The sequence below is a fragment of the Osmia bicornis genome, chromosome 3 (genome assembly GCF_907164935.1).
Source record: "Osmia bicornis bicornis chromosome 3, iOsmBic2.1, whole genome shotgun sequence".
NCBI classification, from domain to species: Eukaryota; Metazoa; Arthropoda; class Insecta; order Hymenoptera; family Megachilidae; genus Osmia; species Osmia bicornis.
The window spans coordinates 9,101,653-9,118,000 of NC_060218.1; the positions used below are offsets into that span (position 1 = coordinate 9,101,653).

Below are 16,348 nucleotides of genomic sequence, written 5' to 3' on the forward strand. Positions count from 1 at the left end.
TATATTACTTGTCTGACCGCATGCAGTTCTCTACTACTGCGTCGATAGCGGGCTGACTATCAATGTTCCTCTACTTATTGGTTTCACTTCCGGTTGATCGAACATTTTTTTTCTTCATCGTTGAACAAAACAATATAGATTGAAAAATATAATCTATAAAAATGTGAAGACGCTCTGTTTAAATATTTAACAAAAAATATCTATAAATAATTTAATTGTTTTATTTTCTGACGATTTTATTAAAGCATTAAATATTATAGAGGTCACCAGTCATAAAATGTAACTGCGGATAAGAAAGAACAGATCATGTATTTTCTGAGTAGTAGATATCAACGTATGGTCAAACGAGTGGGTATAGCATTATAGCCGAGGAGGATTGAAGCTCCCTTTCGCAAATTATACTCTTTCTCGTTCGAAGTAACCCTTGTGACGACATTTTACGAAGAATTTTCTCAAAGGACACGGTTGGAATGAGGCTAGAGTATCCAGCAATGGAGAGATAAAGATAAAAACATAGGGAAGGGTGAAAAGGAAAGGTAGGAAAAGAGGGACCCCGGATGGAAAAGCCTCTATGCTCAGCTCGCTCGTGTAAATTTAAGTAGGAAGAAATGTCTCGCTGGCAACGTTCCTCCACTCTTTTTCCAGCCATCTTACGTCTTCCGTCTGAGCTGTTCTCCACGTGGAATTTTCCTCGATGCGGCCTCGACGTTCCTCTCGTATCCTCGCGCGGCAAAAATAGAGTAACTCCTGTTTCGTGTGCCTCTCGCTAAAGTAAACGCACATGGTTCCGAGTGTTACCCCGTCGGTGTCGTTCGAAATTCATTTTTTATTCGCCCCACGGTATTGGAACAGCCACACGCTTTCCTCGACGGCTTCAACGAAATCCGACTACTTCGAGAGGACGATATTGGATTCTGGCTTTGTTGTAGAACGCGACCTTTCGACTTGGCAAATTTTTAAACCTCTACGAGAGACACGAAACTCGAGCTTATCAGCAGATGAAACATATTGAAGCGGAAAGAGAACTAGCGAAAGAGGAATAAACTTTAAGTAGTACAAAAGGATAATTGGTCAGACATGTTTCTAATTTTGAAGATTTCTTTCTTGCCAAGCAGCTAGAAGAAACTATGAATATTTTAATTTAATAATAGAATATTAAAAAAGTATTTTTAATCCTCTTTGGTTATACTGGAATCTCCAAAAGCCCCAAATAAATTTTCAAAATGTAATAGTGTTGAGATGATAGAAGGTGACAACTATAAAAAGGAATATGAAAGTTCGAATGAAATCCAAACAGTCATAGATGGGATCATAAAACAGCCTCTAAATCTAAATATCTATAAATAATTACAGAGAACGACCACTAAGACGAAATGGTCACAGATTGGAGGTAATAAAACACGTTTCAGGACCTTTATAAACGACACTCGCGACGAATGCAAGGCGAACACCCGTTGTTTTTTCCCCCCTTGTCTGGATGATCGCATTGAAACTTAAGAGGCACGAAACCGTGAATACGTGACCCATAAAGCTAACCTTTTATTCGACTCAGCCAGAGGGAAAACGCGTTCGACATGCGGAGAGAACCGACGAAACCAATACTTCCTGCTAAATGTCTACTGAAAAAAAAACAACACAGAGACTGCGTGTATTTTTTTCCCCCTGGAACTCGGTTTTTCTGTTTTTCTTTTCTTCCTCTTTTGGTGATCTTCGCTCTTATAACTTATACCAGAGATAACAGGATAGAAGCAATTATTAGGATAAAATATTTTCATTAAAAATATTCCATTATCTACGGGATATTAAAAAAAGAAAATTGCCATAAAAGCGGTGGAAACTTTTGCATATCCTAATAAATTGAATTACTCGGCTGTGTTTGTCGTTGGAATATGAATACGAAATGAATGAATGAAATATTCTTTTATTCCTGTTTCTATCACGGAGCTTTCGTCAAGTCACCGGAATCGCGGTGAAAAATATCGTACAAATTGGGTCTCATTAAACGATAATTGCGGACGTCGAGTGGGTTTTTTTTTTTTTTGAAACTCTATTTCTGTTGCCAGGAATACCGAAATGTTGATCACACATCGAGCACGGGGTTAAATGGAGCGTGATATTTTCCCTTCCAAGGAATTTCATCGCAAACACCAGTAATTTCAGAAATATTTTACCGATAAACGAACACACAGAAATCTTCAAATTTTTGTTTGCTCGACGTTTATACGCTTCCTTTCCGCTCAATTGTTTCACCAATAGTGGTATCAATTCATTTTTCCAATAACAATTGAAATCCCGCGAAAAGCTTAAAACAAAGAACATACAATTGAAACTCTATTAGAGCAGAAAAATCTGAATATAAAAAGTTTTTTCTTTTTTACTTTTCCATATTCGAAACAAAGGAATTTTATTTTTATGAAAGGCGAGATTTTCTTACATTTTCACAAGTTTTATATACCTGGAGAGAAGGAAACAAAAAATTACCTTCACCATGGTAATTCTTCCTGAAACTCGAACCTTTTCTACGTTTAATCACCGAACAGATCGTGGAACTTTTCCACAGGAAAAAAAAAAGATTTCTGCAACTCAGCAAACAACACAGTTTCCTCGAACTCGGTGTTTCAATATCGCTAAAAGTTGTCTTATCAAAGTGCAACTTTGCTTCCTTCATCTGTTTTTTTAAACTTCATCCCCCGAGAAACACTGATGCGTTAGGAAATGTTGGATTCGGATGAAAATTCTAATCAAAGATGATCCCTTGGAAGTTTTTAATCGATGGAATATTTACTAACAAAATAATTCTGCCGAGGCAGGGAAAATTGAAACTGAACTCGTCAGTGTTTCAATATAGAAAATTTCGTAATATTTTAATTAAATTTCTGTCCCAAAACAAATTCCATGGAAAATCATTAAAATACACATACGAATTTTATTAACAAAACGTGCAATTTCTCTTTTCAATACGAGTTAAAAAAGTAACAAAGTAATCAAAAAAACAGAGTTTCAATTTTCATTCTGCTCTGCTCGCAGAGAAAATACAATTTGAAATTGCAATTTTTCAACAACCCTGTGAAAGCCATACAACGATCTCTAATATTGAAGATTTCGTAGGAAACAATGGATTTTCGGAATCGTAGGAAGGTATGTCGAATAAAACTAGCGAACACTTACTTGGACTCGTCCTGATCCTCGTCATCGTCCTCGGAGTCGAAAAAGGCGTCGTCGTCCTCCGTGTCGACCGAAGTTTCCGTTCTCATTCGTCGGTTCTGCTGAATCACCCGGGATTTTGGGATTATTATATCCCTGAAAAATATAGTCGTCGATTCCTTTTTGAATTGGTCTCCAGAATGTTTGAAAATTTGAAGTTATATTATTTTTCCAAAAATTTTTTACTGTAGAAAGGAAATATTATATTTGAAGAAAAATCGCTGGAAAGATAACTTTGATAGAACGTATTCCACGTCGAGCAAAGCGATTTCATGAATCTTAAAAATTTAAACGGATCCTCCGTGTCAAGCTGCCGAGATGCTCTTGGGAAATGGAATAAGTTACACGCGATTCCTGGCCTATAAAAATATGACAAGTTGCAAGAACTTATATATCAAAGTCATGGAATTGTTTGTTCGTGAAAGAAAGTTTGCTGCTATGTTATACAATTTTTTCAATTCTCCTTAGAGGCGCATAAAAAAATTTTCAATTCTCGGAAGGATACTTACCCTGATTTCTCAAGCTCTTTTTTGGAAACGCAAACAGCTGTGAACGTGTCCTTCAGCAAACACAAGTCCTTTTTCTTGCAATTCAGCTGACGACAAAGTTCGCCTGAAAAATAAAAAGAAATTACAATGTTAATAAATGATGCTGGTGATAGAAGTCTATTGCTACGTTTTGAAAATAAATGGATGTTTTATAAAATGAAATGCAAATACTCTCATTCACCCCCTACGCTATTCACAGGAGTCACGCTCGACGACGTAGAAAAATTCACGACCTCAGTCGATATTAAGCTTCGACTTTGTAATCCGGAGGCGTATCGATGCCACGGAATACGCGCGCAGTTTCACCTTATTAAATTTTAAAACTCTCCTCGAAATCGCTTCTCAGCGAAGAACGCAAGATTTCCCTGGCGTTTTACGGTATTATTTTCATACGTGTATGTTTCCTTTCTTTCGAATACATACTCGAATGTATAATTTGTTCTTTTCGCATGGAAACATTCGAATAATGCAATGTTTTCACGCTTCGAAATATGTACCTGCATTGCACGAAACATTATTCGATTACAATGGGAAAACATAACAGTTTCGGTGTAACATATTTTCTGGATAGCAGAAAATTTTTCCTCTACCATTTTTCCTATATTTATTGTACCGTGTTTTAAAGCAAACAACGCAATTATTTAATGATAGGAATAATACAAATTGTAGAACAATGTAAAATAAAAATGGAAATAAAAATATCAACTTCAACCCTTTAATCCATTTTTTGACAACAATTTTTAAATCAAATTACAGTAAATAACAGTCCAAATTAACCACCTTCGATAATAAAAATTGAAATTTTCAATTCCCAACGAAGCAATAAAATCAGTAATAAAATAGTTAGTAGAGGATCTATACGTCCTATACTCTCAATTCCTTCTTTTCCTCATCTTTGGACCAATTCCACGGATGCTACGTGAACGTAGCAGTTACTTTCCCAAAGACACCCAATTTTTCTTCGACTTCCTTTTCCTTCGACGAAGGGGCTGGATCGTCGAAGTAAATTTCCAAGTTGCGAACGGGTTACGGTTGATTGCCGGTTAGAGAGGAAGAGGGCTGAAACTAATTCTGTCGTGGACGCAAGGAGGCAATCCGGATTTTCGCCAAACGAAATGATTCGTTTCTTTGATGTAGCTGCGCGGTGAACGTTCAATGGCCGAGCACAATTGCATTCGTCTGGAAATAGTCGACAAGCGATATTGGTAGCTTCGAAGCATACCTTTATTCGATTGAATTTCTCTCTTCGTCATTAACTCTGATCGCGAGCATGAGCTTTTTCACCCCTCTATTCCATCTGCAGTTATAACAGAGAGATCCCATTTTCGTGGGTAACAATGATAGATAACACTGTCCAACAGTGAATTGCTGTTCCGATTCCCACTAGGTGATTCTTATAATGTTTTGTGCGCCGATTACGAATCTGCAAACCAGTTTAGAAGTAGAACTTAAAAAAATCTGCTCTATCGCGTGGTATAATTCGATTTTACGCTGAACCTCTACTTTTTCAGATAAATTAAAAAATATCCTAAAAAATTGGTGCCAAATCGGAGTCCCTCCGCGTTCAATAATTGTTCGAACATACTTAAACATTTATAATGTATTAAAGATAGGTATGGTTGTATTCAGGAAAGTTCACAGAATCTTTTAGTATAAATAGAATTTCAATATCTTTTATAATTACGTCAGAAAATTTGTTTAAATCTGAAAAATATGTTTTCTTTTCAAAATCAAATTTCTCAAAAGTTGTAAATATAGGAGCAAAACGGTTTGCAAATTCGTAATCAATGTAAAAACACTACAAGAATCACCTAGTGGGGATCGGAACATTGAAAAAAGTTAAAATTTGTTGGACAGTATAATTATCGTGATTCTTTAGATCAGTGTATGTTTACTTGTAGCATAATTAGGGTGGCGTACTACCCTTAAATACAAATCGAAATTACTCCAATGCATACTATTTAAAAATGTGCACCCTTACTTTGTACAGTTTTATACATTTGTCTGACCATATGTTTGTCTATACTACTTAAACTGCAGTGGTATCATTTCTTCCATCGTTAATTACGAAAAGCGACAGAAATTAATTATAATAATTTCCCCAAAAATCGAGCCTCTAAAATCCATCAAATTGAGTCTACCAAATATTTTCTCTCTTTTTTTCAATTTGCAATCTCCATTTCCTCCAATTACGATGTTTCCAGAGAAGTTGCGGCATTTCATTTGCGCGAAGTGCCGTGCATCGTTGTCGATGTACAGTGAAACCGCATCGAAGAAACCGCAGGAAGGGTTCGATCTAAGTAAAAACCACCTCATTTGATCTTTTTTATCTTGGAAGTTGCCCCCGCGCAAATAGCCGTGTAACCTGGCGAAAACGGGCAATACGGGAAACGACTGGCTGGTATTCCTTAATTCATGTACGGTCGACTTTAATTCCGCTGCTATTCCGCTCCTTTCGGGGATATTAGTTGCTCGCCACGGTAAGTGGAACTTCCTGGGGCAAACTTTTAATTAGACGCGTAACGGAGCCCTCCGTTATTTGCGCGATACACTTTTTATTTTCAACATGGATTTCGACGAACGAAGGAAGGAAGTTCAAAAATGGAGGATGGAAAATTGTTTCTATCATTTTCTTGCTTGAAGGGATCCCTCTGGTATCTTTATTCAACAATCCTCTGTTTCCATGAAAAAATTTCCTCGAATTCTGTAAGACAAGTTCCCCAATCCGTTCGAATTTCAAGCCGAATTTGACTGACCGAACACGATAAATCTGCAAGCGGAAAATTCGCCACGACGTTTTCCAACCTATACTCCCTTTTCCTGACAGAAATCGAACGACCGTGCGAGTCGTCGAATCGACGTTGGATATCCAATTCACTTCGCGTGGAAACTGTCGGCTCGCATTATTGTCTTCTCTCCCTGGTCCTCGCGAAGACATGCAAACTTAGGACCAACGAGTTGCATATTCGATCTCTATCGATAATTCAGTTATTAACTTTCTACATTATTAATACTTTTGCGAATATTAATTGCAATTTAAAAATGAATAATTTTACAGAGTTCGTAAACTGAATCGTTAATTAAATATTAAAAGGAACTTAAAATGGTAATAAGCAAAGTTTAAAATAGAATACCTCATTTAAAATTGGATCAAATGACTTGAGGCTTTTAGGGAAGCTATAAAAATTAATTTACTAAGATATGTGCTTTTGTCGTTTTAAAAAATCACAATTTGATGAAATCGTGATAAAAAATAGTGAAGGGCAATTTTTCAACTGTTTTATGTAAGCCTATAATGAAAACTTAAAATATGACTTAGTAATCTGTCTTAGTAAATAAATTTTTACAGCTTCTTGAGAAACCTCAAGTAATTTGGTCCAATTTTAAATGAGGTATTCTGTTTTAAACGGTGTGCGAATAATTTTGTGAACCACTGTACATATCAGCAGTGAACAAATAAATGAAAATCATAAAAGTTTCCTTCCACAATTCAAATACATTCAAAACCTTCATAAATCCAGCAACGAAGAAAGTTTAATAAGCGATCATAGGATGAACTCCCCTAAAACCGCGTAATATTTCTCTTTTCCCCCAATTTTCTGTGGCTTCATTTAGAAAAGAAGAGTTATAGCTGTGGCCCACTTTCCATAATCACCCTCCATTAAAACAAACATGCTGCCTACGCTTAATATTCTCCTCTGGTCCCCTTGCAGTCTCGTCTTATCAAGAGGATCGTTAATGAACGACACATTTAATCAGGCATTATTAATCTTTGCACCCTTTACAACCTTATTGAATCTCAGCATGAAAATTTCCATCAGGGCTTCATCAAATGAATTATTTACATGGAATTGTTAAATTTAAATTTAATTATTTCTACTTAATTGTAGATGCATGGTAAGGAGAAAAGGTTTATTTTATTAAGAGCCGAGGTTCCCCATTGTACCCCATAAATTATCCGAATATTCAACGACCCTCCCACCAACCCCGAATGGTATTACGATATCGATTACAGCATATATTAGGCTATTGACAATTACGGCGCACAATGCGGCCAAAATGGGATAGACTTCTACGTGAATTGGACCTCGCGAAACGGAGATAGCAGCGACGATCGATCATACGTTTCGAGGGCTGAATGATCGACGATGCTAATAACGAAGATGCTGGATAAACGCTGGAACCAGATAAACCATCGACAATAACCGGCACGAAGAAACTGGCACGCTCGGAATTCGATACCATCACCGTTAACCCTTTAACCCTCCGATGGTAGCCTTTGCTGACCCAACCTATGATTTAGAGTTTAAATTTACCAGGATCGATAAAAATACGAAAGATAAGGTTAATCACGGTTACGGTATAACAATGTTACGCGGGGTAATGATAATTTACACGGTGCTCGCGTTATTTTCTTTTAAAGCTTACTTTATGAGCCTGGGAATATGAGATGATTTAGGATGGCAGTTTATGAGGGTTGCCGCGAGAAAATGGAGAACACGTGTGAAAAAATATGCTGCATCCGTAAATAAATAAAAATGCAAAAAGCAGCTTAGGCGAATGGATGTATGAATTTTGAATACCGGATTACTCGAAGCGAGGAAAGAAATTTCAAATAATATTCATATGGATTCGAATGTCGTACGGGAATAAAATTCGAAAGTGTGAAATTAATATTTGATATGTTAGAGAATTTAATCGATGAAAATTTTCGTTCGTCCGCACCGGTGTTCGTAGCTTATCCTTGCGTTTGCCTGCAGGAATGAAAGATAACCAGAGAAGATAAGGTAGCAGGATCGAGAACACGATTAAATTATATAGATACAAGGTAATTGCACGTATCGCATCACCGACGGAATTTACAGCGGCGTTATTGGAAGCAAAGTAACAAGTTGTAACACGGATCGAGAACGACTTTCCTCTGGCAATTTATTTCGCCATTAAAACACGCGTCAAGCTATGACCGCGGGGAAGATTTATCATGGTTCTTTCTTCGCTTGCGGGCCATGTTTAACCCCCGCTACATCGTCTTCTTTCAACTTACAATTAGCCGTAACGTCTGCAATTTGTCTTGGTGTAATTTCAGTGAAAGGAAAGTTGAGATGATTTCTTCTTTCTTACCCGGCTTTCCTTGAATGTTCCATTTTTTCTTGAACGTGATTTTTATATAAAATAGGCTGTGAGATCTTCTTTTCTTCCCAATTATAATGTAATGAAAATTGAGTATTGAAAGAGAAATATTTTTCTTTCATATCTTATTCATCTTTCAAATCTTTCCTGCAGTATTTTCATCACCGACAGCTGAATTTATTGGATCAGTTTATCGAACAGACATTTAAATTCGAATTCTTCAGGCGTGGTACGATTACAGTAAATTGAACAATCGAGTCCGTTAGCAGATGCTCTACATCGTTCCTCGTATCGTGTCGCGTCATCAATTACTCCACCTGATCGAAATAATTGTGTTCAACCGTGACACGCGAGATTAGAAACCGGATATTTTATTTATCACCGTGGGCTAATTTAACGATACGAATTGTTCAACCTGTTGACAGACTCGTTCGCTAGAAATTTCTCTCTTGAATAGAAAACAGGATTCGAGAAATGCGATTGCAATCGAATCTAATTAATTACCCAATTACGCGTAACCTCCTTTAATTTCTTCTTTCAAATACAATTTATTTAAAATATAAACAGAAAAGACACCGATCAAACTTATTTTTCCCTTCGTTGCTGTATTGGAAGTATAATCAGGGCGTAGTATTCAACGCCAAACGCGCGTGACATTCGTTCCAACGTCCTCAAACCCTTTCGCAGTTGCAGTTTTACCATATAGAAGAAGAACGCAACGACGGTCGAGGTACAAAGGGTTAACCCGCGGGCCTATTATTATGACCACCCTCGAATCACCGGCCAGACTTCCGCGGTTATTTCTGCTGAATGGGGACAAAGTAATTGCGGCTAACATACCGACGATTCCAGGGCCGCTAGCTACCAGGACGCGATTCAATTTAACGAACGCACGTAGCACGCCAGGAACGAGGAGAAAAATAGAGGGTGGAATGGAAAGGATGAAAAAGGAGATCTGATTTATCGATTCCGGCCGTTGGTTGCCCTGGCTGTTGGCTCGCGACGAATATTTTCCAACGCCTCGTGAGATGCATTCTTGAACGACTATTTTTATACTGGCTATACCATTATAGATAGACGTAATTGCAGTGGTGGCTTTAGCACCCTTAAACGTGAAAATCAAGGATTTTCGAGTAAATTTAATTATTAACGTTTTAAATATCGAAATTTTACATAATACTTTTATTATTCCATTAATATTTCTAATTAGATATATTAAAAAAAATCCAGCGTCTCCTAAGTGATACGTAAGCTTATTTACCTATAAAATTTCCAGCTTCCCTTTTCCACGTTCGTAATAACAAGCAATGATGGATAGTCGGTAGATAGGAGGGAACGAAATGGAAAAAAAAAAATCAACTGCGCTTTTTTACAGGGGAAACCTCTGGCGAACGTTTGTGCGTTACTTGTTTGCATGCTCGTCAAATAAAAGAACGAAGATACAAAAACAGAAGCAAAGCATTAAAAAGAGGGGGTGCGACGAACCGCATAGTGAAAGATAAAACAACGGAATTGTTATCGTAGCAATAACGAAACAAGTACACACGATTACATTCATTCTTTGTGTGCTGTTCCCGCCAGACTGATCTAACCGTACAATTTACAAAAGAATCGTATTTGTTTTACCCTATAGAATTGATCCAGTTTCCTCTTTATTCTTGACTAACGATTGAAAACGTAATCCGTTTGTTTCCCGTCGAATGTAATACCCCCAATCTCACGGTATATCGTAAGATAAATTTATTGAGAAAAATTCAGGGCGTTCGAATTGAATGTTGTATTGACATATTAACTGTAATAAAATACAATGGGAAAAGCTGGATAATTCTATTTCTAATACAATGATACTGTATTAATTATATTAATTGTATTTCTAATAAATTATTTTCAAATATATAGAAACAAATTATTCATTGTGTAATATACATACTAAAAGATAAGGACGAGAATTAATGAACTTTTCGAAACTCTTAAAATTTACATAATTTTAATCTGTAAAATGTTAATATATTACAGAATGAACAAGGTTCAATATTTTTCAACGCGGTTGTTATTAAAAAGACGAAGAAGAGAGGTTGGATTAAAAAAAGGGGGTGAATTCATTGTTGCACGCTTTGTACGAAAAGTTAATCAAGAACGAGTTTCGTTACAGTATTGCAAAGCAGCTCGAATAGGTAAAAGTTGCCCGCCCCTCGAACGATTAACATAATACTGCATAATTTGCGTACCAAAGGTTCCTCAAACTTTGTCGGAAACTTTAATGCTCTCTTCCCTTCTCTCTCAACTTCTTTCGTTTTCTTTTTTTTTTTTCTACCACGGCGACAGAATTTGCACTTGAAGAAGTGGGTTAGCCACCAAGTTCGAAGTAATTGGCTATTTAGCTCCGGATAAAAAGGAACACACGCTTCAAAAAGGAAGCGAAATATTCGAACGAACGAACAACGGGGGTAGTTTTTAACTAAATGAATTATTATAAATTATATTTACATAGTTATTTCTGTCATACTTAAGTTTTAAATTGGTATGACATAAGTGCTTGTTCATGATACTTTTAAGTCATCAAATTGTATTAGATCTTCTATGCATCTTCTAATGTAATAGAACGGGTTGTAAATGTCGATGTACTTACTGTTAGGGTCGTGTATCCATCTCTTTTTGTCACCCACTTTCATTATACGTGTGTCATCCTGAAACAGAAAAAGAATGTATTTTCATTAAATTACAGTCCTTACATTACTTAATTACTACTTCCTATCTTAAATAGATAATTTCTTTTATAATAAAATTTCAAACAGTTGTTTCTCAAAAAGTTGTCGCTTTATCGATACATCAACTGCCCCGCGACAAGCTGTCGACGTTTTGTTACAAGAAGCTATTCCTTGTTTCGAGCGGAAACACATTACCGGATGTTTTGGGTCTCTTGGACAACCACGCGATATTCGAATATTGAGAATGTCTCGAGAAGCCGTCGCGAACAGACCTACGGAACTAGATTTATTCAATTTAAGATTGAAATATTGATTTAAAAATAAAAATTTAAATTTATATAATTAAAAATATTAAAATGTAAATTTAAAAGTTAAAAAAATATTTTGTTAGTTGAATGTTGTCGTTATTATTTGAAATGGAAAGTACAAACACCACACCCCGGCGCTACGATATTATGAATTTACTACCCTATAGTAACTGATAATTTGAACCCAAACTTCCACAAACCCATTTCTCCCGATGCAAATATCTACCGTGCAGAAATGCAGTTGCATTTCAGATTGCACATATAGGGAGTAGTCAAGGTCGGGTTCGGTGTCACGAAATTCATGTTCGAGGGCCGTTCTACGGCAAAAGTCATCGGCTAATGCCGCAGCAGCCTTCGATGCTGCCGTGGCATTGTGCAATGTGACGAACGATCGCTCATCACGTGCATAAAATTCAGGGTTGCCAGGTTAAAAAGAGCAGAGCGACGTTTTCGAAGTTCAGGCCGAGGTCGTCGAAGCTCGATAGGTGATACCGGGCTGAGAGACGGGGCTGAAAGTGTTCTAGCTCGCGTGATAGTTCATGTGCCAGTTGAAAATAATTCCAGGATAGTATCTAGCATACCTATGGGAAAAAGCTGGACGAAATCTAGGCTAGTGACCACTTGGAAATATTTCAAACATTCTCTGGGATTTGACGATGGTAAGGCGGAAACGAATTCCGGATCGATTGGAATTAGATGAAGATTGTATATGTATAAACAGTTACTTACAGATAATTAAACTATGATAAAATTACAACTAAGCGACTAAAACAACTAAGTTATGACAAAACTACGATTAACGACTAAAGTATAAATCACGGGTCACCAAATGACCCTGTCGTAAATTATCTTAATCTAAACTAATAAACATATTCCTATGACTAAGCTTTTTTAATACTAGAGAATGTCCACTATCCTACACATTCTAATTTAAATATTTAAAAATAAAATTTTTAATCAATTCTTTTTACTATCTTCTATCATAGAAGATGAAAGACTTGGTTCCGAAAGTCTTCAACATCAATTTACAATATCCATTCACGACGTACAGTCGCACGGTGATATTTTAATTTCCATGCAAATTGTATCGCGCATCCGCGGCCTGGTACTCGCCAAAAATTCCCCGTCGAAACTCTAGTATTACGTATTTTCCAGCTCGCCGCCGCCAAATGATCCATTCACCGCGTTTCACTTTTTCCAAAAGTGAATTTTCTGCGACGTCGAATATTCACCGACGGTGCGATGTATGCACCGGTTTAAATGGCGGCCTGGTTTTTGTCTCGTTGAAAATCCTGCTTGGCACCGGCTATACTATACAATTACACCGTAACGATATTTCGCAATTAAGAGGATAGAAAAGGGAGTTTCGGTGTTACCTTAGCCGAATTGGAAGAAAACACGAGAGCCACTCGTTTCGGACTTTCAAATTGCATCGTTGCAATCGCTGCACTCTGTAATTATCATCGAACGGAATAAGGAATAAGCTAGCGTGGAACGGTCGAATTTACTGCGCCAATTTTTCCGGAAACAAATTCCGTGTCCCTAGAGATAATTACGGTGATCAAGATTGACAGACCACTTAGAATTTATTAGACGTCGCGACGCGAATCGATGCATTTCAACAAGTTCTATCAGAAATAAGCACACAGCGAAGAATCTAATTCTATTTTCTAATTCTTCTCGTTTTAACCAGTAATTTATTACTTCGAAAATTTCAATTCGTGTTAAATCGGGAAACAGAGCGACGCGAATACGGCAAACTCCGGGTACTCGCCCGTTAAAGTCTAATTTTCACGCGACAGCCACATTAGAACTCGGGCTCGGGATTAAAACGGCTCAAGACGTTTCGCTAATGCGAACGCGAAACATTGAACGCGGCGACGATCCTCGAAAGTCGAGCACTCGCGATAAATATGGAACGATTCAGCGTTTGCAGAAACAGCCTCGCGTCGGATCGCGATGCTAGGGACACTTGGATTATGGAAATTCCTCTTTCCGCGGATCAATAATTAATCAGCGAGTTAATCAGCTTTCGCGGAACAACGACCTTCTCCGTCATGTAGGAACTTCGAAAATTTGCAATTTCATTTTAACGCTATAAATAATTCAAAATCAGATATTTTCATCTTTCAATTTCAACAATTTGTATATTCTGAATTGTATATTGTTAATTTTGTATATTCTGAAATGAAAATAATTTCGATTCGATTTAAATTCACTAATAATATTATAATTAATTTGCAAAGTTCTCGAGCTTTTGCATCGAATTTAAATAGACTCTAATTACCTTTAAAGTTCATGAATTGCACTCCAAACGATGTATAGATTTATTTAATTACTTTCAGATTGAAGCAAGAGTAAATTACAAGTTCGTTAACAAATTTTAATTGCAATCAATGTTACATTTGTATGATCTCAATTGGAGTGTTTCTTCGATGGATTAAGTATCAATTGAAAGGACTTTAACAAACTTCATGCTGAATGCACGAGTGTTTTGGGAAACTGTATAACGCTCGCTTCGTTATTCCGTTACCCTCGAGCTGAGATGACCTGCCACTTTTCGCTTCGTAGCCGGACTAAATTATTCGTCGAGCCGAAAATGGCCTTTCCGAGCCGACGTGGCTCGCTTTTAGGACAGCCCCGACGAGAAACGCAAACTGAAACGCATTTCCGGAAACGTGTTCCCGCGTTAAATACCTCGAATCGATGTTTTTCGTACCCTATCGTACCCTAATTACACTTGTTATTTATTTCAACGTTAGGCCGTCAGATAAAAGGTTAACGAAGGAGCAAACAGCTGGAGGATCCTCATCAATTAACGTCCGTTCGTTCGTTACATCTCATTCCGTCCCTTCTGTCGAGAACAATTTTCGAGGTGGTTTGCTTTGTTTTCTGGAATCGAAATTCGACCGGCTGCTACACGATACAAACCTCAAGAAAGGGGAACGTGAACTGGGCCATGGAACTTGGGCAATTAAGCGCTTTTACCTGGCCGCAGATACTTGTTCGAAACTTGTACCAAACCGCGAACCCAACATCTAGTATTGTTGCTAATGTCCCACAGGTATTGAAAATCCTTTATTGTTAGTTATGGAATTACAATGCTTATTCGCGCCGTTGGGTTAATTATTTGAGTTTATTAGCTACATATTGTGTTATTTCAATTTGAATATCTTCTAATGCAAGGCTTTCCGTTTGAATATTTCTCACTTGGAATATTTTCTATTTAAATATTTTCAATTTAGAATATTTTCTATTTAAATATCTCCAACTTAGAATATTTTCTATTTCAATGTTTTCTATTTGAGTATCCTTCACTTAAAATATTTCTAATTTAGAATATTTTCTATTTCAGTTCTTTCTATTTGAATATTTCCCACTTCTAAATGAAGATTTCTAATTGAGAATATTTTGTATTTTAATGCTTCCCATTCAGTATTCCCTCCATGGAATATTTCTGATTCCAACATTTCTTAATTAAAACAATTTCCATTTGAATATTTCTCATTTAGAATGATAGAATTACGTATCAAACCAGACTAAATTTATCTACATTTCCATCTAAATTTTCCAGTACCCCATAAGAAAACCCCGTAGAAAAATAAAATACGCGACACTGGACCGTTCTAATCTAGGGAACATCAATTACAACGGGTGTTCAGACCTCGAGAAAACGTTCCCACCGGAGAAATATCTTTTTCTCTAGCCGTTATTCTGCTTCGACATCAACGGAGGATAGGAACAGGTTGGAGAATTGCCAACTGGAACCTTCGTAAAAATCGTCCTATTCGTTGAAAATGTTCATCGACATTTTTATAAGTCGATTTTGACGTTTGATGTCGAGCATTTCATCGTTTCTGAAACCACCAATCGTGACTCGAATAGAAACTTCGAAGGTTAATTGACTTTGGAACTTTTCTAGTTAAACATTTTCGTGCTAGATGATATTCTGTTTTTTCTCAAATCTTTTCAAAAAAAAGAATAAATATCAATTCGAAGAAAAAAGCTGATAAAATCGAAGGTAGGTGGAATTTTTCAACTAAAATTATCAATTTATAAATTAAAAATATAAGTTTTTGGTTGTTAGATTGATGTAGAAGATTTATGTATGTTTCGTTTTGGTTCATTTAATTCAATTGAAAATGTTAAAAAAGATTTTCTATCTAAAAGTACTTGAAGCAGCAAGTTTTCTCCCTTTCGATATTGTAGTAGATTTATCTGATAGGTTCTAAAGCATCCTTAGGGGTTGAAGTTTCTGACAAGGACTAAGTATTCAACGTAAACGTGACTTTCTTGCTATCCTTGAGATTCCGAATTTTTCCGCCTCGGTTTTCTATCAACGCGATTTATCAAGCTTAGTTATCGAGTGAACGGTGTTAAACATTTGAAATTCAATAAATAATTTCAAGATACGAGTTAAAAAAAAAAAAAAGAAATTATTTTTATTTTA

General features: G+C 36.6%; 1 protein-coding gene across 1 annotated transcript in view; it reads right to left on the reverse strand.

Annotated features, from left to right (window-relative positions):
- LOC114872528 (proteoglycan Cow) overlaps positions 1–16,348 on the reverse strand; it is a 99,016-nt gene that overhangs the window by 26,331 nt on the left and 56,337 nt on the right. Inside the window, exons 2-4 of the mRNA XM_029179809.2 lie at positions 11,512–11,569; positions 3,714–3,816; positions 3,169–3,300 (exon numbers count right to left, since the gene is read on the reverse strand). Coding sequence (XP_029035642.1) covers positions 3,169–3,300; positions 3,714–3,816; positions 11,512–11,569 — 293 coding nt within the window. The remainder of the gene's footprint in view (positions 1–3,168; positions 3,301–3,713; positions 3,817–11,511; positions 11,570–16,348) is intronic.